At 43.0% G+C, this 21,360-nt stretch overlaps 1 protein-coding gene across 2 annotated transcripts in view; it reads left to right on the top strand.

The window, feature by feature from the left end:
• Positions 1-21,360, top strand: part of LOC126278393 (protein borderless) — a 470,529-nt gene that overhangs the window by 395,230 nt on the left and 53,939 nt on the right. For both annotated transcript variants that reach the window (XM_049978493.1, XM_049978492.1), the window contains 2 exons: positions 16,064-16,326; positions 21,018-21,190. In XM_049978493.1, the coding sequence (XP_049834450.1) occupies positions 16,064-16,326; positions 21,018-21,190 (436 nt within the window). The remainder of the gene's footprint in view (positions 1-16,063; positions 16,327-21,017; positions 21,191-21,360) is intronic.

Here is a 21,360-nt window from a genome sequence, read left to right on the forward strand (position 1 = left end):
GCTGACAAGTGCGAGAATTATCGCACAATCAGCTTAACAGCACATGCATCGAAGCTGCTTACAAGAATAATATACAGAAGAATGGAAAAGAAAATTGAGAATGCGCTAGGTGACGATCAGTTTGGCTTTAGGAAAAGTAAAGGCACAAGAGAGGCAATTCTGACGTTACGGCCAATAATGGAAGCAAGGCTAAAGAAAAATCAAGACACGTTCATAGGATTTGTCGACCTGGAAAAAGTATTCGACAATATAAAATGGTGCAAGCTGTTCAAGATTCTGAAAATAGTAAGCTATAGAGAGAGACGGGTCATCTACAATATGTACAACAACCAAGAGGGAATAATAAGAGTGGACGATCAAGAACGAAGTGCTCGTATTAAGAAGGGAGTAAGATAAGGCTGTAGCCTTTCGCCCCTATTCTTCAATCTGTACATCCAGGAAGCAATGATGGAAATAAAAGAAATGTTCAGTTGTGGAATTAAAATACAAGGTGAAAGGATATCAATGATACGATTTGCTGATGACATTGCTATCCTGAGTGAAAGTGAAAAAGAATTAAATGATCTGCTGAACGGAATAAACAGTCTAATGAGTACACAGTATGGTTTGAGAGTAAATCGGAGAAAGACGAAGGTAATGAGAAGTAGTAGAAATGAGAACAGCGAAAAACTTAACATCAGGATTGATGGTCACGAAGTCAATGAAGTTAAGGAATTCTGCTACCTAGGCAGTAAAATAACCAATGACGGACGGAGCAAGGAGGACATCAAAAGCAGACTCGCTATGGCAAAAAAGGCATTTCTGGCCAATAGAAATCTACTAATATGAAATACCGGCCTTTATTTGAGGTAGAAATTTCTGAGGATGTACGTCTGGAGTACAGCATTGTATAGTAGTGAAACATGGACTGTGGGAAAACCGGAATAGAAGAAAATCGAAGCATTTGAGATGTGGTGCTATAGACGAATATTGAAAATTAAGTGTACTGATAAGGTAAGGAATGAGGAGGTTCTACGCAGAATAGGAGAGGAAAGGAATATGTGGAAAACACTGATAAGGAGAAGGGACAGGATGATAGGACATCTGCTAAGACACGAGGGAATGACTTCCAGGGTACTAGAGGGAGCTGTAGAGGGCAAAAACTGTAGAGGAAGACAGAGACTGGAATACGTCAAGCAGAGGACGTAGGTTCCAAGTGCTACTCTGAGATGAAGACGTTAGCACAGGAAAGGAATTCGTGGCGGGCCGCATCAAACCACTCAGTAGACTGATGGGAAAAAAAAAACGCTCTTCACTGGTTTGCAAACAACTCTGTTCGCAATTTCTGAAATTGTCGTTTCGTTTGCGCTTCCATTTTTACTGTGCGGTTATAATATCTCTTCAGCTCTGCTTTTGTGATACGTTTGTGTAGCACACTGATTTCAACAATTTCACGCGCTGTACCTGCTGCTTGTCTAGTAATTACGTTTATCTATTTCTCTAGTGGTGTGACACGTTTCTGCTCGTATTCCTTGTACTCTGTGGTGAGGGAGCTCTGATTACTTGTACTGTGGGTTCTACGTATTCAAGATGCAAGTTAGAATCAGCATCGGCTGTCTCTCTACTTTCCTGCTCCTCTGTTATATGCTGATATATGTTTTCTATGCCTTGGCGTACATTATCCTCGTTATGGTGCGTTATATGTCCTATTTCTCGCGATACTGCATCGTCTGTTGTACTGTCCTCTATTCTCTGTCCATTTTCATGCTGGGTCTCTACCTCAATTCGGTCAAGGTCTCGATCTGCCATTGCTAATCTTTCCGAATCACTTATTTTCTGTTTTAAAAGCAATTCACGAGCCCTACTTCGAGTCAACATGCGCTCATCCGATCTCACGCGTAATATAAACTTTTTGTTCACACGACTTGACACTTATAACACTCCAGACTGACAATCCATTCACTTACTTGTTGGGTCAGAACCAATTTGTCAACGATGTATCCGCCACCTGTGCGCTTGCATTGGAGAGAAAATTTAACTCTAACAATTTTTAAAATTCATAACTTAATTATGCTATTGTCTGCTAGAATGTCTCACTTTCTATTGAATACTTTCTTACTATCTATCGCTACGGCTACTGTTTTCAACTATTTATGCCTTTCATAAAAATTATTACGAAAATTATTCAGCAAGATATTTTTCAGACCTAGTTAGGCATGTGGTCGCCCTTAAATCATGGTATTTTACCATCCTGGCCGAGTCGCCGATCTCTAACATTCTGCGTGGTGTCCGTTGTTCTAAGTCATGTCTCCCTGACACTTTCGCGCAACAACGCTCTGAGCGTGTTTTTTAGGGAATTGACTAGTTTGAACCTGGTACCTGTTGCTGGTAAGGAGACGCCAGACCACACATGACATGTAGAGTTCAGTGGAGTTCAGTGAGACTAGCGATGACATGACCAAATACTTAATGATTTCAGTGTCAGCTCCACTGCACTCCCTGTAAAAGAATCTTAATACTAACTAAATTTAGAGTAAGGGGTTCAAGGCTTTCCTATTTTTAGTTAGCTGGTAAATAACGACGAAAAAGCAGTTAAGTTTACCATTGCAAATGTGAATACCATGAGCTTTAATTGGCGATCAACACTAGTATTACGCAAAACGGAGGTGTAACAGATGCGACGTCTGATGCTCTGAGTGAAGTTTTATGTGCTGTTATGCGGCATCGCGAGCGTTCATTACCTTGTCGTTGGTTAGGCAGTGTCAGGGGGCGTCGGGCGACGCAGCTCCATCCAGCTCGCCGTCTCGGAAGCAACTCTCTCCTACCTTCTCATTACTACAATTTACCGAAGTTGGTTTAAAAAAAAAAACTATCTAGCTGTGTTTTCATCTGACCCATCAGGGTCTCAGTGTTAACCTTAAGCTCCGCCTACAAAAATTCTGTCTGTCCAATGAGAAACGTTATACTTTTCGTGGTGGGGCAATGTTTTTAAAGTTTGCAACGTAACAGAGACGCCAAAAAGTCTCACACTAAAACTTGCCGCTGGTGTAGCCCTTTTAGTGTTATCGTAAGATCTATACTGTTCTTCTGGAGGGCTCTAGCTTTTAACATGGGCTGGGGGTGGTCCTGTAGGTTAGCTGGAGACGTGGGTGTCCGTCCCTTATCGTAGGGCCTTCTAGCTTAACACGGTTCTGCTCTCAGCTTCTATTCTCATTTCTCCCCTTGGAACTGCGTCTGTCTCACAGTGGGAAGGTAGGACATGCATTTAGGCATTCTTGTGTTAGTCTGTGGTATTCCATTTGCTCACTCGTTACTCATATTACTTTGGTTAATTTAATGTCACTATTTATTCGGAGCTATGTGACATACTACTGGATTTGCTTGTCATGTCAGGATTTTCATGGAAGGTGTTGGATTTGCCTGACACCTTAAAATATATATATTAAAACTGACATGTGATTACATTTTCACGCAATTTGTGTGCATAGATCCTGATAAATCAGTACCCAGAACAACCACCTCTGGCCATAATAACGGTCTTCCTACGCCTGGGCATTGAGTCAAACAGAGATTGGATGGCGTGTACATGTACAGCTGCCCATGTAGCTTCAAAGCTTCAACACCATACCACAGTTCATCAAGATTAGTGACTGGTGTAATGTTGCTCGGCTACCATTGACCAGACGCTGTCAATTGGTGAGAGATCTGGAGAATGTGCTGGCAACGGCAGCAGTCGAATGTTTTCTGTATCCAGAAAGTCCCGTACAGGACATGCAACATGCAGTCTTGCATTATTCTGCTGAATTGTAGGGTTTCGCAGGGATCTAATGAAGGGTAGAGCCACGGGTCGTAACACATCCTAAATGTAACGTCCACTTTTCAAAGTGTGGTCAATGAGAAGAAGAGGTGACCGAGACGTATAACCAATGGCACCCCATGCCATCACGCTGGGTGATACGCCAGCATGGCGATGATGAATACACGCTTCCAATGTGCGTTCACTCAGATGTCGCCAAGGACGGATGCGACCATCATGATGCTGTAAACAGAACAAGGATTCATCCGAAAAAATGACATTTTGCCATTTGTGCACCCAGGTTCGTCGTTGAGTACACCACCAAAGGCGCCACGGTCGGGGATGCAGTGTCAAGGTTAACCGCAGCCATGGTCTCAGAGATGATAGTCCATGCTGCTGCAAACGTCGTCGAACTGTTCGTGCAGATGGTTGTTGTCTTGCAGACGTCCCCGTTTGTTGACTCAGGGATCGAGACGTGGCTGCACGATCCGTTACAGCCATGCGGATAAGATGCCTGTCATCTCGACTGCTAGTGATACGAGGCCGTTGGGACCCAGCACGGCGTTCCGTATTGCCCTCCTGAACCCACCGATTACATATTCTGCTAACAGTCATTGGATCTCGACCAACGCGAGCAGCAGTGTCGCGATATGATAAACCGCAATCGCGATAGGCTACAATCCGACGTTTATCTAAGTCGGAAACGTGATGGTACGCATTTCTCCTCCTTACACGAGGCATCACAACAAAATTTCACCAGGCAACGCCGGTCAACTGCTGTTGGAAACTTTCCTATGTCAAAACGTTGTAGGTGTCGCCACCGGCGCCACCCTTGTGTGAATGCTCTGAAAAAGTAATCATTTGCATGTCACAGCATCATCTTCTTGTCGATTAAATTTCGCATCCGTAGGATGTCATTTTCGTGGTGAAGCAGTTTTAATGGTCAGTAGTACATATTGTTCAGCTAATTCAATCTATACAAGATGTAGCCTCAGTAAGTTATTAAATACATTTTAAGAGGTTTTTACATGCACTTCCTTCCGCTGCTGTCTTCCGCCAGTTGAAGCCCGCAACTTTGATTAAAATGGCTCTTAGCACTATGGGACTTAACATCTTAGGTCATCAGTCCCCTAGAACTTAGAACTACTTAAACCTAACTAACCTAAGGTAAGTAACACACATCCAATCCCGAGACAGGATTCGAACCTGCGACCGTAGCAGTCCCGCGGTTCCGGACTGTAGCGCCTAGTACAGCACGGATACCGCAGCCGGCCCCGCAACTTTCCTGAGTTCCTTATCCCAGCGATCAGGTGGCCTCCCTGGTGGTCTTCGTTTTTCTCGGGGACTTCACTATAAAACTGATTTTGTCCATCTTCTATCCTTTGTTCGTGCAATAAGTCCTGCCCAGTGTTATTTTAGACTCTTAACCCGTTGTATAATACATTTTACTCCTGTTATTGCTAGAATGTCTTCACTTTTCTGTCGATCTTCCTTAGTGAACCCTAACATTGACTTTTACACAGATCTCTGAGCAGTTCTAAGTTTCCTTTTGAAAGTTCATTTTAAGTCTAATTTTCACACCCGTACGTTAAAACCAGTTGGACACACTGTCCAAAACCTGTCTTCTTTAAGTAGACTGGTATATTTGATATGAAAACTGTTCATTTCTTCCGTAAGTCCTCCAACCCAGTTTAAGTCGACGAAAAATTTCACTTCTCAAATCCCCTTTTATGTCAATTAATTGCCGCAGATAAACGTATTCTGTATTACTGTTTAGGATGTGGTCCTTCAGTGTTACTTGTCCTGCAGCTACCCACTTATTATGCATAACCCCAGTTTTAGAGTGTTTTATTTTAAGTCCAACTTTCTGTAAACGATCTGTTCAGTCTTTTATAGAGGTCAGCATTTTCATGTTACTGTTAGCTAGGACCACTATATCGTCAACAAATCTCAGGCTGGTGAGCCTTTTACTATTTATCCTTATTCCTTTGTTGTTCCAAATAATTTTGGACATAGCCATCTCGAGAACTGCTATGAATAACTTCGGTGATATAGGATCGCCCTGCTTTACTCCTTTTCCAATGGGAAATTCGCACTTGTTTTTCCTATATTGATAGATACTACAGACGTGTCATAAATGCTGCACAATATGTTTATATATTTTGTTTCCACTCCTTGCTCGGCCATTGCTTGTATGACTGCAGTGTGGCTGACAGAATCAAAGGCTTTGTCGAAGTCAATGAATGCTATCCATAGTGGCATTTAATACTCATTGGCTCGACCAATTATCTCACGCAGTGTGTTCAGTGTGTTTATATGGTCAATTGTACTGAAACCGCTGCGGAATCCTGCTAGTTCTATGGGCTGTGCACTCTGCACTAACAGTTTAATGCGACTTATCAGGACGTTAGTGAACACTTTATATATAACAAAAAGTAAGGTAACGGGGCGGTAGTTCTTGAGATCGTGAATACTTCCCTTCTTATGTAGTAAGATTATGTTTGCTTTGTTCCAGTAGATTGAGATGCTGCCATTCTGTATACACGAAGTAAAGACTTTATCTAGATGTTTTTCTGTATCCTCCCCTGTAAGCTTGAGTATGTCAATTGTCAGACCATCATGACCCCCTGCTTTGCCATTCTGTACCTCGTTTATAGCTTTTCGTATTTCTTCGGGGAGGATTCTGGGGACATCATCATCTGCGTAAGGTTTTTCTAGTGGTTCATGTGTTCTTTCATATAATTTACTATAGAAATTCTTTACATGCTTTAGAATATCCTCCTTTTCCGTTATGCCCCCATTATCACCGTCAGTTACTAAGATTTCATTTTTACCAATCATAAGCTTTTGTTTAGCTTTCTTGCAGTTTCTTTTATTCTCTAACGCTAAATTTATGGTGTTTTCATTGTATTTTGTATGTCGGCTTTCATATTCTTCCTTACACACTTCCACAGTTCTGAATAATCTATCTTGTCACAAGAAGCTTCAATTTTCATATCTCGTCTTTTTACGAGTAAAGCTTTGTTTTCCGCCCTTAACTTTCCTGGTTGTTTAGTAATTGTTGTCAGTCCACCTATTTGTTTTGCAGTTTCCATTATCGCCTCAACTAGATTTTCTTCTGTTGACTCTTCTAGTTTCACTCGAAGGGCATACTGAAAACCCTTTTTCCTTTCGTTAAATTTATCCATACCTTTTCCTTTCCTTTCCTTTCCTTTCCTTTCCTTTCCTTTCCTTTTCCTGTGATATTATACCTAAAATTTCTTTTTATTGCGATATTAGTTTTCTTCGTTCTTGTTGAGTATTAACGTTTATTTTCGCTCTTACCAGTCTATGGTCACTACCAGTATTAAGTTGATTTAAAACCGAAACGTTTTTGATTATTTTGGTGTTATTTGAGATGATAAAATCCATTTCACTGGGGGTCTCTTAATTTGGGCATCTCCATTTCCTATTATGGAGTTTCTTAAACAAGGTGTTCACGTTTTCTCCCCCAAATTGAACTAGCCTCTTACCCCTTTCGTTCCTCTCATCGATTCCATGGCAGCCTACTGAGACATCACCCTGGTTTAAAGTGGCAATCTCGTTCTTTGGTATGTGCATTTTTTACTACTTCATAAAATGCTTCTACTTCATCATTTGAATAGCTTGCTGCAGGATCGTATACTTGAACCATTGTTAGTTTGTATCTTTTTGATATTTTAATAACGCCGGCCGCGGTGGTCTCGCGGTTCTAGGCGCGCAGTCCGGAACCGTGCGACTGCTACGGTCGCAGGTTCGAATCCTGCCTCGGGCATGGATGTGTGTGATGTCCTTAGGTTAGTTAGGTTTAAGTAGTTCTAAGTTCTAGGGGACTAATAACCACAGCAGTTGAGTCCCATAGTGCTCAGAGCCATTTGAACCATTTTAATAACGAGCCATGCTACTCTACTTGATGTTCCTTCTTTTTTTGATACTTTGTCTTCTACATCTTTATTTATTAGGAAACCCACACCCTTTGTTCTAACATCTTCTTCTCCGAAGTGATACAGAACGTTTTCCGACTTCAGAGTTACACACTGTTCCCCTTTACGACGTACTTCACTCAGACCAACTACAGTCCATTTTATTTTCTTCAATTCTTCTTCAATTTTGCGTAGTCTGTATTCACCCACAAGTGACCCACAGTTATACGTGCAGATGTACAGAGAGCTGGTGTTTTCCTCTTTAATGGTTTTCTGTATGTGTGACGCTAAAGCAGTCCCCTCCCGGAGATCCGATAGTTGGCGGACTAATACGGAATCTTTTGCAATAGCTGTACTCATCATAATAATCTTAAAAGTTTGAAGCATAATCGCCACTCCTGCTTCAGAACGGATTGGTGATATTATTTTGAGGTCGCCCCTAACCTGGGGTACGGACGCCCTTGGCTGGCCGCCCCTCTGGAGTACAGACGCCTCCCTTATCGCTAGTTTTGGTCCGCCCTGGGTATTTGATTTCCCCGGTACCCCACATATCTGGGAGGGTTCCCCCTATTCGCCACCTGGGGAGGCGCCCAGTGGGGGACTAGTAACCCCGCACGGGATATATATAAGGGCTTTTCGGAAAATATGGTCGGTTGCGAAATGTACACCACAATGAAGATGAAAACTGTTTTATTTACAACAGTTAGGTGAATCTTCCAGCTACCTTTTTACACAGTCTCTCCATCTCAGACATTTATCATAATAACCTCCTACCAAGTTTCCAATAGCCGGCCTTATGGCCGAGTGGTTCTAGGCGCTTCAGTCGGGAACCGCGCTGCTGCTACGGTCGCAGGTTCGAATCCTGCCTCGGACATAGATGTGTGTGGTGTCTTTAGGTTGGTTAGGTTTAAGTAGTTCTAAGTCTAACGGACTGATGACCTCAGATGTTAAGTCCCAGTTTAAGTAGTTCTAAGTCTAACGGACTGATGACCTCAGATGTTAAGTCCCATAGTGCTCAGAGCCATTCAAACAATTTTGAACTTTCCAATACCCTCATCATAGAAGGCAGTTTACTTTGCCTTGCCATAACTTTCTACGCTAGACTGCACCTCTTAGTCTGTGACAAAATGATGTCTTCATAGCCAGTGATTGATTTAAGCAGAGATTCAAATCAGAGAGAGCCACATCTGGGCTTTATGGCGGGTGATCAAACACTTCTCGTCGCAAACGCTGGAGAAGCGTCCCCATTGCCCAGTTGTGTGCGGACGAGAACTGTCATAAAGAAGGAATGCTAACAGCTACGTTATGTGGGACTGCATGAAATCAGATATTTTTCAGCATATTTGGCGGAAGGGTCTATTTTGTAGACATCTTTACGCGCTCAATGTGCCCTCTGAACAAAAGAGTGACGTGACGCTATATATGGGAATACTAGAGACACTACCCAACACATCTGTGTAAAGCTTCATAGGATTTTCATTGTGGTTTACATTTCACGACAGATTGTTCCTTGGTTACCGAACAGCTCTCATTTATTTTAACTTTTTCGAAGACTGCTGAAAATTTTTTTGTGGTATTTAATATGTATTCCAGGGATGTCTAACAATTACGTTTACGAGACTTTATTGACAAGGAGAGGTCCCAAGCGGTGTGATGAGAGTTTTTGAAACCATCTATAGGGTACTGTGGGTTAAGATCCCACGTATCACATACTGTAGCCATTCATCCTGGTGGGCCCTCATTTGCGAGTGATTGGGGAAAAATTTCGGAATTCAACAGCATTAAGAAAGTAGAATCAAACAGTCTGGTTGCGTGGTGTAATGGGAAGGATAGCAGCTTCACATGCAGAAGATTGTAGTGTAGTATCCCATCAGGTGCAATAGAATTGTTAATTTTTAAATCGTTAACGAAATGGCTTTGATCATTATTTATACGCAGTTAATTGATTTAAATATATTTTTTTCTGTTCCATTCACACATTATTTTAATCACCGTATGAACTTTTTTCATTTCTTTCATATTTCGTTATATCATGCTTCTTGAAATCGGAATTTTTGTGAATACGAATTTAATTATACTTATCTATTAGAAAATACCATTGTTTTAAAATTCCAATCTGTCAGTTAAAAAACAAAACAACAAATAATCTATTTATATTGACTGTGCAGTGGTGAGAAAAATGTATTTTTGGTTACCAGATGTACAGCTAATTGCATGGTAATCGGCATAAAACATTTAAAACATATCGGTAACTTAAATACCAATTGCATTATGGACGAAATAACGCAAATGACGATTTATAGGAAAAAAGGGTTTATAAGTCTATCAAAATTCAAACAGAATGATAAATAGACATAACGAACGCAATGATGTGGAGGAAAAACAATGTGATAGAATAAAAGAAATTAAATCGAAATTAATTCATAAAACTAATTAAACACAAGTGAACGAAGATGTCAAGTGTAAAAAGAATTATAGGAATTAAAATGAGAACAAATGAAGAAGTTGGTATTATGATTAAAATTTTATGACAAAGAAATGGAAATAAAAGATTACATTTAAATCAATTAACTGAGTAAAAATGATGATCATAGTTATTTTGATAAAGATTTAAAAATAAAAACATTACTACAGCTCAGGAGATTCGAACCGACAACCTCAAATATATACTGTTGTCCTATTCATTGCACCACGCAGACAGAACATTCATCTGACTTATGTTATTGAGTATAACTTAAAATTTCGACTTTTTTTTTTCATCAGTGAGTCGAAAACGAGGGTCCTCCAGGGTGAATGGCTACGAGGTGTGATACCTGGGATCTTAACCTACATCTCAGTATATTAGGTTTCAAAAAATCGGTCCCACCACTGGCGACCTATCCTTGTGAGATGAAGACCAATTTTTATATCGTGTTTTATTATTAATATAAATTTATAGCAGCACTATGGGACTTGACATCTGAACTTAGAACTACTTAAACGTAACTAACCTAAGGACATCACACACACCAATGCCCGAGGCAGGATTCGAACCTGTGACCGTAGAAGTCTCGCGGTTCCAGACTGAAGCTCCTAGCACCGCTCGGCCACAGCGGCCGGCATATCAGTCTTCAGAAAAGCTTACAGAAAAGAGCGATAAGCTACACAGCTCGCCGTTAGCGCATGAACGCAAGTTGCCACGATCTAAAGAATACAGAAATAACGCTCTTTTTTGATCCAGTGATGTAACAGCGACGTCGCTCTGTGCCCGCTTTAGTTTGACGTAACACGCACGTTTTTCATGGTGGAGGTGAAACAAACAAGAGTAGAATCATTTTGTTTACTTTGGAAGAAGTTTTTCTGTTTCTTTGTCTGAAGCGCGGAGTGCAGCGTGAAACTTACTCCAGGCATCACTCATCCTCTAATACAACACATCTGCATTTGTGTACACTGCACTGGACTCGCATTCGGGAGGACGATCGTTCCAATCCCCTTCCGGCCATACAGATTTAGATTTTCTGTGATTTCCCTAAATCTCTCCAGGACAATGCTAGAAGTGTCCCTGTGAAAGGGAACGGCTAATTTCATTGCACATACTTCTGTAACCCGATCTATTGCTCCGACTCTAATGGCCTGGGTGGCAACGGGACGCTAAGCTCTACTCATCCTTCCTATTTCTCAGTTCTAGTTTACAGCAGCAAGATCGTGCACTCTTCTTCCACGCTAATTTATGGCTAGCGTTACACTCCTGCATACTGCAGCAAGGGAGAACGAGTTGACTGGTATGAAGCCGGCGCAGCGCCTCACATCTCACACTCGTCATACTGTAGAGCTACAGCGAGAACGAAGGAAGCCCGTTACCATACCGCTCATGCAACAGCGGCCACTTCATTTGTGACGTATGCAACCCTCATCAACGGCGTCCATTTCTGATCCCTGCTGAACACCCCAGTGGAATGCGGAGCTGACCACACATGACAAGGGGCGCACCCACCAGTATATATTGAGGTGCGGAATAGTTTGTTGTAAGTGGAAAAGCATGAACAATACAAAGAATCGATCAAGAGAGTTCAGTGACTTCGAAAGTGTACTAGTCGTTGGAAATTATCTGAGTAACAGTTCCAATAGGAACATGTCAACCATTCCAAAGCTAGCAAGTCGTGTTTTAGTGACGTGACTGTGAAGGGAAAACGCGAATTAACAACTGCTGTTAACCCAAAACGAGTCATATCTCGTGTACCGACAGACAGGGACTACCTAGTATTAGGGAGAGTGATTGTAAAAAATCGTGTAAAATTACTGGAAGGAATCCAGAATGAGATTTTCACTCTTCAGTGGAGAGTGCGCTTATATGAACCTTCCTGGCAGATTAAAACTGTGTACCGGGCCGAGATTAGAAATCGGGACTGATTAGAGCACTTGCCCGTGAAAGGCATAGGTCCCGAGTTTTAATCTGCCAGAAAGTTTTACTGGAAGGAACCATTAATGAGTTCGAGTGCTAACAGCAATCCATCCATCACAATGACTGTGCTTAGAGAGTTAAAAAGAATGGAGTACAATGATCCAGCAGTCCCTCATAAGCCACTCATTTGTGGATGATGATGATGATGTTTGGTTTGTGGGGCACTCAACTGGACGGTTATCAGTGCCCGTACAAATTCCCAACCTTTGGTTAGTCCAATCTCGCCACTTTCATGAATTTGGATGAAATATGAGGACAACACAAATACCCAGTCATCTCGAAGAAGGTGAAAATCCCTAACCCTGACACATTTGTGGAGCCAGTGCTAAGTGACACTTCACATGACGTGAATAGAGACGCCACTGAGCAGTGCATGATTAGAACAGAGTGATTTTGAGTGGTGACACACGCTATACCCCTTGACAAACCGAGGGAAAGGTTTGGGTTTGGCGAAAGCCCGGAGAACATTAACTGTCATCATCTATAATGCCAAAAGTGAAGTGCGGAGGAGGCTGTGTTACGGTATGGGTGCGTTGTTCTTGGTCAGGGTATAGTCCCCTTATTGCATTTAAGAAACCGCTTTGAACACGTTTTGCTGCAGTAGAGGCGTAATTCGGAAACAACGATTAGACGTATCAGCGTGAGAACGGAGCCAGTCATAAAGCACCATCTGCGAGACAGTGTTTTGTGAACAGTAACATTCAATAATACTTTCAAGAATGAAATTTTCACTCTACAGCTGGGTGTGCGCTGATATGAAACTTCTTGGCAGAATAAAACTGTGTGCCGGAACGAGACTCCTACCCCTGACCTTTCTATCTCGCGGGCACGTGATCTACTGACTCATCTACTCAAGAGCGAGTCATGATCCGTCTTCCTCCAGTTCCTCGTCTCCCATCTTCTGAACTTCACAAAGGCTGTTCTGCGAAACCTGCAGAGCTCCAGAAGTGCTAGTTCTGCATGTTCGGCAGGGCAGCTTTTGTGAAGTTTGGAAGTTAGGAGACGAGGAACTGGAGGAAGTAAAGCTGTAGCGGGAACGTGTTTCAAGCTTGGGTAGCTCAATCGATAGAGCAATTGCCCATGGAAGGCAAAGGTCCCGATTTCGAGTCTCGATCCTACACACATTTTTAATCTGCCAGGAAGTTTGACTAAAACATTGCTGAAATGGACTACCTTTGCAAGAGTCTCGATCTGAACCGAAGAGAACACCTTTGAGATGGGTTAAAACGTCGATTTCGCTTCAGACCCAGCGTCCCCCTCCCCCCACCCCCTCCCCCAATCAGTACTTTCTCTGGTTTCTGCTCTTAAGGAAGAATAGGCTGCTTTCCTCCACAGACATTCAGATCCTCTTAGTGAAGAGGTCCCGAGCAGAATACAAGCCATCATACAGGCAAACAGTGTATACACACCATACTGATGTCTACTGATAAGTGTCTTATCTAGTGTACACCACAGTTGTAAAAATGCAGATTCTTTTCTTTCATGGTGTATGTCGTGAAACTGATGGAGTAGCGTTGCGTTTGAATCGTGAAAACGTATTGTGATCGTGTCAAGCAGTCACAGTCTGCCGTCCAGCAATGTTGCTTACATGTGGCTGCAATTATTGTCTCCTGCAATGTTGCCGGACAACATTCATGGGCTATACTACCTACAATATTAACTACTGATGCCCATGTAATGCTTCTGACATGAATCTTCTGACTGGTTTGATGCTGCCCTCTATGAATTTCTCTCCTGTAGCAACGCCTTCAACTCGCAATTGTAGCCCATTTCTCAAATCTCTGCTGGATGTATTCCAGTCTCTGTGTTGCTCTACCATTTTTACACTCTACAGGTCCCTCTAGTACCATCGAAGTCATTAGTGATGTCTTAACCAATATCCTATTACACTGCCCCTTCTTCTTATCAATGTTTTCCATATGTTCTTTCTTCGCCAATTCTGCGTTGAACTTACTCATTCTATACCTTGCCAGGCCGCCTAATTTTCGACATTCTTCTCATGCACCACGTGTCAAATGCTTCAATTCTTTTCTGTTCCGTTTTCCCACAGTTCATATTTCATTACCATGCAATGCTGTGCTCCAAACGTGGATTCTCATGAATTTCTTCCTCAAATTAAGGCCTATTATTCTATACTATTAGACCTCTGTTGGCCAGGAATGATCTTTTTAGCAATGCTTTTTATGTCGGTCTTGCTCCGTTCATCATGAGTTATTTTGCTGCTTTGGTAGCAGAATTCCTTAAATTCATCTACTTTGTGATTCCCAATTCTGGCGTTAAGTTTCTCGCTGATCTCATGTCTACTACTTCTCATTGCTTCCGTCTTTCTTCGATTTACTCTCAATCCGTATTCTCCTCTCATCATACTGTTCAACAGATCCTGTAAGTTTTGTTCACTTTCACTGACGATAGCAATGTCAGCAGCGAATTTTATAATTGAAATCCTTGCGTCTTAAATTTTAATCACACTCCTGCAAGTTTCTTTTTTATTTCCATCATGGGTTCTTCGATGTATAGGCTGAACAGAAAGCAAGAAATACTAAAAACATGTCTTAGAGCCTTTTTAAATTCGAGAACTTCGTTCTTCAATTTCAAGCTTTACTGTTCCTTCATGGTTCTCGTATGTGTATTAAATTACCCGTCTGTTCCTACAGTTCACCCCTGTTTCTCTCAGAAATTCGAGCATGTCGCACGGTTTTACATTGTCGAACATTTTTTTCTAGGACTACAAATCCTATGAACTTGTAGTGAGTTTTTCTCATTGTTGCTTCCATTATCAACTGCAACGTCAGAATTGATTCTCTTGTGAGTTATCTTTTCTTATGCCAAAGTGATCGTCATCTAACAGATCCTGAGTTTTCTTTTCTATTGTTTTTTTTATATTATTCTTGTTAGCAACTTGGATGCATGAGCTGTTAAGCTGATTGTACGATAATTCTGAGACTCGTCGGCTCTTCCAATCTTCGGAACTGTGTGGATGACGTTTTTCCGAGAGTCTGGCGGTGTTTTGGCAGACTGACGCACTCTGCACATCAACGTGAATGGTTGAAACTTCCTGGCAGATTAAAACTGTGTGCCGGACAGAGACTCGAACTCGGGACCTTTGCCTTTCGCGGGCAAGCTCAGTTGGTAGAGCACTTGCCCGCGAAAGGCAAAGGTACCGAGTTCAAGTCTCGATCCGGCACACAGTTTTAATCTGCCAGGAAGTTTCATATCAGCGCACACTCCACTGCAGAGTGAATATCTCATTCTGGCAACGTGAATGGTTCTTGCTTGTCATTTCCCCGAATTATTTTAGAAATTCGAAAGCTCTTGCAAACCTCATTAAATTGTGATTCTAATACTGGAGCCGCTCTCTCTTCCCTATCGGCTACTGTTCCTTGCCGGCCAGTTTGGCCGAGCGGTTCTAGGCGCTTCAGTCTGGAAACGCACGACCGCCACGGTTGCAGGTTCGAATCCTGCTTCGGGCATGGATGTGTGTGATGTCCTTAGTTAGGTTTAAGTAGTTCTAAGTGCTAGGGGACTGATGACCTCAGATGTTAAGTCCCATAGTGCTCAGAACCATTTTACTGTTCCTTCTTCCATCAAGTCATCAGAGAAGTCCTCCTCTTTATAGAGAGACCTTCAGTGTATGCTTTCCACCTTTTCGATCTCTCCTCTGCATTTAACATTTGAATTCCCATTGTACTCCTAATGTTGCCGTCCTTGCTTTTAAATTCACCGACGGTTGTTTCGACGTTTATCTGTGTTGAGACAATTCTTCCGACTATGATTTTCACAGTTTCCATGCAGCATTTTCGCGTTAGCTTCCCTACGCTTCACATTTGTTTCAGCTTACCATAAGGAGTGAATTAATGTGTTGCCACTGACCTGGTTGACGCCTCGTTCTTCTCTCCCGTCGAGCAGAAGGACGGGTCGCCGCTGCCGGTGCAGCGCATCACGCTGCACAACGGCAACCTGACGATCGAGAACATCAAGGAGAGCGACCGCGGGCTGTACCAGTGCGTGGCGTCCAACGAGGCGGCCACCATCTCGGTGGACACGGAGCTGATGATCGAGAACGTGGCGCCGCGCGCGCCCTACAACCTCAGCGCCACCAGCGACGAGACGTCCGTGACGCTGCGCTGGGTGCCCGGCTTCACCAGGCCGCCCATGGACTACAGCATCTGGTAACGCAGCCCCGCTCCTCCGCTTCTCTCCTCTGGTCGTAGGCATTAGCACCACTCACACACAACTACGCGTATACGGCAGGTCTCAACAAACAGGCTCAATCACCTAAGACTTTGCAGCGCAGATATTGCGGAAATGGAAAGTGCTATTTGATGGGCGGTTTGAGCACACAGCTTTGGTAGTCATGGGCTCGTCTTGTTAACCAATAAACAGATTCTAACAATACTTAGAAAGTGAAATTATTGTGCAAACATTCGCTTTTTAATTGGAACAGTGGCTACTGACATTGAAAAACTAAAAGTAGCGTAAATTAGAATGACAGTGGTGTCTATTTAACGTCTCGTAACTGGGATTCACAGTCATGTGAAATTTCTTGAAAGACATCATGTTTATGGCAGTGACTGTTAAACTTTTTATTTCCATTATCGCAATTTCGACCTTACGCCATTATGAAGTGTAGATGTTTTGGCTATAAGCCATGTCTACTTTATACAAGCTGACCCATCTATGTGTCGTTGTCATTTGCTGTTATATACATTCGTAACACTCGCACTACTTAGCAGCGTTACAAATGTGTATAACAGGAAATGATAACGACATATAAATGTGTCAGCTTGTATAAAGTAGACATGGGTTATAGCCAAAACATCTGCACTTGATAATGGCTTCACGTCGAAATTGCAGCAGTGGAAATAACACGTTTAACAACCACTGGCGTAAACATGATGTCTTTCAAGACAGTGCTGTCTGTTGCAGGGTTCTAGCGCGAGTCGTTTAGGAGATAACGTCTTTTGAAAAGTTCCCACACCGACACTTGTTCAATACCCGTGATTGAACACACACAAAAAAATGGTTCAAATCGCTCTGAGCACTATGGGACTTAACTGCTGAGGTCATCAGTCCCCTAGAACTTAGAACTACTTAAACCTAACTAATCTAAGGGCATCACACACACATCGATGCCCAAGGCAGAATTCGAACCTTCGACCGTAGCAGCAGCGCGGTTTCAGACTGTAGCGCCTAAAACACTGGAGCACTCCGGCCGGCCACACACTAAAAAACGACAGGAGAATACACTAGTTACGTGGGTTCAGACCAGCATCGAGAACGCTCACCGTTAGAGATTGTCTTCAAAATGACCAGCAGCGGCGGCAACACGCGCTTACAGTCTGGTGCTAGCAATTTAGCAGAGACGTCCGAATAGTTCAAATGGCTCTGAGCACTGTGAGACTTAACATCTGAAGTCGTCAGTCCCCTAGATTTAGAACTACTTAAACCCAACCAACCTAACGACATCACACACGGCCTTGCTCGACGCAGGATTCGAGCCTGCGACCGGAGCAGCTGCGCGGTTCCGGACTGAAGGGCCTAGAACCGCTCGGCCACAACGGCCGGCGAGACGTCCGAGCAGGCTTCACTAGTACGACGTTGTATTTCACCGAATGTCGTTGGCATGTCCTTGCGGACAGAGTCTTTCAGCTTTCCCCGCTGGGAAAAGTCTATAACCGTCAAATTCTGAGAACAGACCGACCAAGGTACGGGTTCTGCCCGTACAATGGAACAATTTGGAAACAGTTCGTAAAGACACGCTGTAGTACTTCGTTCACTATGGGCTGGACAGCCATCATGTTGGTACCACACGTTCCCCCTACTCTGCAGAGAAACGTATTCCAGCATCCGTGGAAGATAGCGTGATAGGAGCCTGCCACTCGTGTGCGAGTCCAGTGTTCCGTCTATGAAAAAGTGGCCTCTCTGATGATGGTTCACTAACCAACACCACAAGTTTATACTCCATGGACGCCGACGTTCCACCTTTGGAAGCCAACGAGGATTGTCAACAGACCAATAGTGCATGTTTCGGAAGTTTACCTGGCAATGACTGGTGAATGTGGCTTCATCACTAAACAAGATAAATGATACATCAGTGTATTATCTCGTAATACCTATATACAGAAGTTAAAACTATTCTAATAATGCAGCCGTTGATGTTGGAGAGAGATGTGATGCGGATGGTACCTATGTCGATGGACAATGAGTACAACACAAGCCTCACTCTTGCCACTTCCTCGTGCGATTGCGCGGGAGCTAACGTGCGCATCAACAGAAACAGCAAGAAAAACGTTAATTCCCCCCTCCTCTGTCGTCACTTTTTTCCTTCTCTTACGTTGTCTAGATGTTACAGTACCAGTTTCACCTAACTAGTTGAAGAGGTTGACAAATAACTGCCGAGATGGTTGTCGTCTATTGCGATATCTTGCCGCATACACCGCAAAAGAACGAACTGCATTCTCCCTACCCTCTCTATACACGTCGGCTTTTTCTGCATTGGTAAATCTCACTGTCCACTCACAACCTGCTGCTTGTGCTCCCACACACTAACTGATTAGCAAGTCGTAATGCACTCAAGCAACACACACGCACGCTGTAACCAAACATAACGACATTGTGCCTAGCAACTGTGCTGGCTGAATGATAGAAACAAGTGTCACTGTGGAAACTTTAAAAAATACGATATCTCGTAAACGACGTACACTAGAATCCTGCAACAAAGACCACTGTCATTCTAATTTACCATACATTTAGTCTGTTAATATCAACAGCCATTGTTCCACTAAAAAGTGTATGTTTGCACAAAAATACACTTTCTAAGTATTATTACAATCTATTGTTTGGCAAACAATACGAGTCTCTGACTACCAATCCATTCTGTGGAAACCGCACGTGAATAGCGCTTTCCATTTTCGCAATATTTGAGTGGCAAGTTTTAGGTCGTTCAACCTGGATGGCCAAAATAAAACTATCACTGGCTGTTTTATTTTGGGACTCAGGAGGGATAGACGTCACAGAAGATGGCCACCAGCACTGTGATCGCTTTGTCAGACTCATAGCGACGGCAGCAATAGCGTTTTTGTTGCAGCTTCCCCAGTATGTACACTTGAACCTCCAATTTACTTCACAGTTAAAAGTCATAGGAAGAGAGATCAGGCGGTCGAGGTGGCCAAGAGGCTTCACTGCCTGTGCTGATTGTCCTCCCCTCAACGAGCACACATGCCGACTTACCAAGATATGGAAGCGGTGTGGGCTGTTGCTCCGTCTTCTTGAATGTGTCCATACATTCGTTCATCTTTTGTGAGTTAACCTTGACAGTTTTTTAAAAGAATCGAGTTAGGATGCGGACACTACACATTGTTCAGCAAATCTCGATTTCGAGAGTATTCAACTTACTTACTTTACTTTGCATGATAATGTCCAGAGAACTGCACTCAGCTACAAGGCTCCTCTTCTATTGCTTTCTGTTTTGTGCTTCCTATTGTCAATCACATTCTCTGCTTGTCTGCATCAAATCCTCGTGGATTCCATCCTTCCACTTTTCTTTGGTCTTTCTACTGATTTATACAACTACACCGTTAAATGCAACCACCACGGCGGGGTACCTGTTGAGATGTCAAACAAAGTTTGGTTCCTGAAGAGGGTCATCAGCCTTTTCAATAGTTGCAAGGGCGATAATCTGCACGATTGGACTGATCTGGCTTTGTAACATCAACCAAAGTGGCCTTGCTGTGCTGGTATTGCGAACGGCTGAAGGCAGGTTGAAACTATAGCCGTAATTTTTCCCAAGGGCACGTAGATCTGTTACAATGAGGATGGTATCCTTTTGAGTAAAATATTCCGGAGATCAAATAGTCCCCTATTCGGATCTCCGGGCGGGGGCTACTCGGGAGTATGTTGTCATCAGGAGAAAGAAAACTGGCGTTCTACGGCTCGGAGCGTGGAATGTTAGATCCCTTAACGCAGCAGGTAGGTTAGAAAATTTAAAAAGGGAAATGGATAGCTTGAAATTATGCTGGGAATTAGTGAAGTTCAGTAGCAGGAGGCTAAATAGAAAGTCAAATAGGGGTAATGCACGAGTGGGCTTAATAATGAATAAGAAAATTAGAATACGAGTTAACTACTATGGACAGCGTAGTGAACACATTATCATAGCCAACACAAACACATATCCACGACAGTAGTACAAGTTTATGTGGCAACTAGCTTCGCAGATGGTGAAGAGATTGAAGGAATGTATGATGAGATAAAAGAAATCATTCAGATAGCTAAGGGAGACGAAAATTTGATTGTGATGGGGGACTGGAATTCGATAGTAGGAAAAGGAAGAGAAGGAAAATAGTAGCTGACTATGTAGTGGGGAGTAGACATGAAGGAGGAAGCAGACTGGTAGAATTTTGCATAGAGCACAATTTAATCATCGCAAACACTTGGTTTAAGGAACATTAAAGAAGGCTGTAAAACTGAAAGAGACCTGGTGAAAGCGGAAGGTTTCAGATGCATTATATAATGGTAAGACGGAGATTTAGGAACCAGATTTTACATTGTAAGAGATTTCCAGGAGCAAATGTGGAGTCTGACGACAGTTTATTGGTTATGAGCTATAGATTAAAACTGAAGAAATAGCCAAAAGACAGAAAATGAAGGAGATGGGATCTAGATTAGTTGTATTTGGGGATGTGTTGTAGAAATGAAAGAGGACATAGATGAAGATAAAACAGAAGATACGATACTGCGAGAAGAATTTGACAGATTTCTGAAAGACCTAAGTCGAAACAAGGCTCCGTTAAGAAAGACTTGGTGACCATATTACTTAGTATCCTGTTGGCAAGTATGCAGCTTGTGTTTGACCTGCCGGCAGGTACCGGCCGGCGGACACGCCAGAGTGGCGGACGATGAAGCTGGCGTCCCGCACCAGCACAGAGGCGACGGTGCGCGACCTGGGCCCCGGCAGGACGTACGAGTTCATGGTGCTCAGCCAGGACTCCTACGGCGACGGGATGTTCAGCAAGATGCTGCAGGTCCGCACCAAAGGTGAGCGCAGCGCGGCCACAGCTCCTGTGTCGAGGCTCCCGGGACACTGCACATTTGCGTTAACTGACTGTTCCGTTGGTTCATGGTAGAACATTTTGTACGTTGTGAATGAAAATTGCCCGACGTCTGTGTAATATTCTGCAACATTTTTTGTCATCAATGCTTTCAGT

This window comes from Schistocerca gregaria, chromosome 6, assembly GCF_023897955.1.
Source record: "Schistocerca gregaria isolate iqSchGreg1 chromosome 6, iqSchGreg1.2, whole genome shotgun sequence".
Taxonomy (NCBI): Eukaryota; Metazoa; Arthropoda; class Insecta; order Orthoptera; family Acrididae; genus Schistocerca; species Schistocerca gregaria.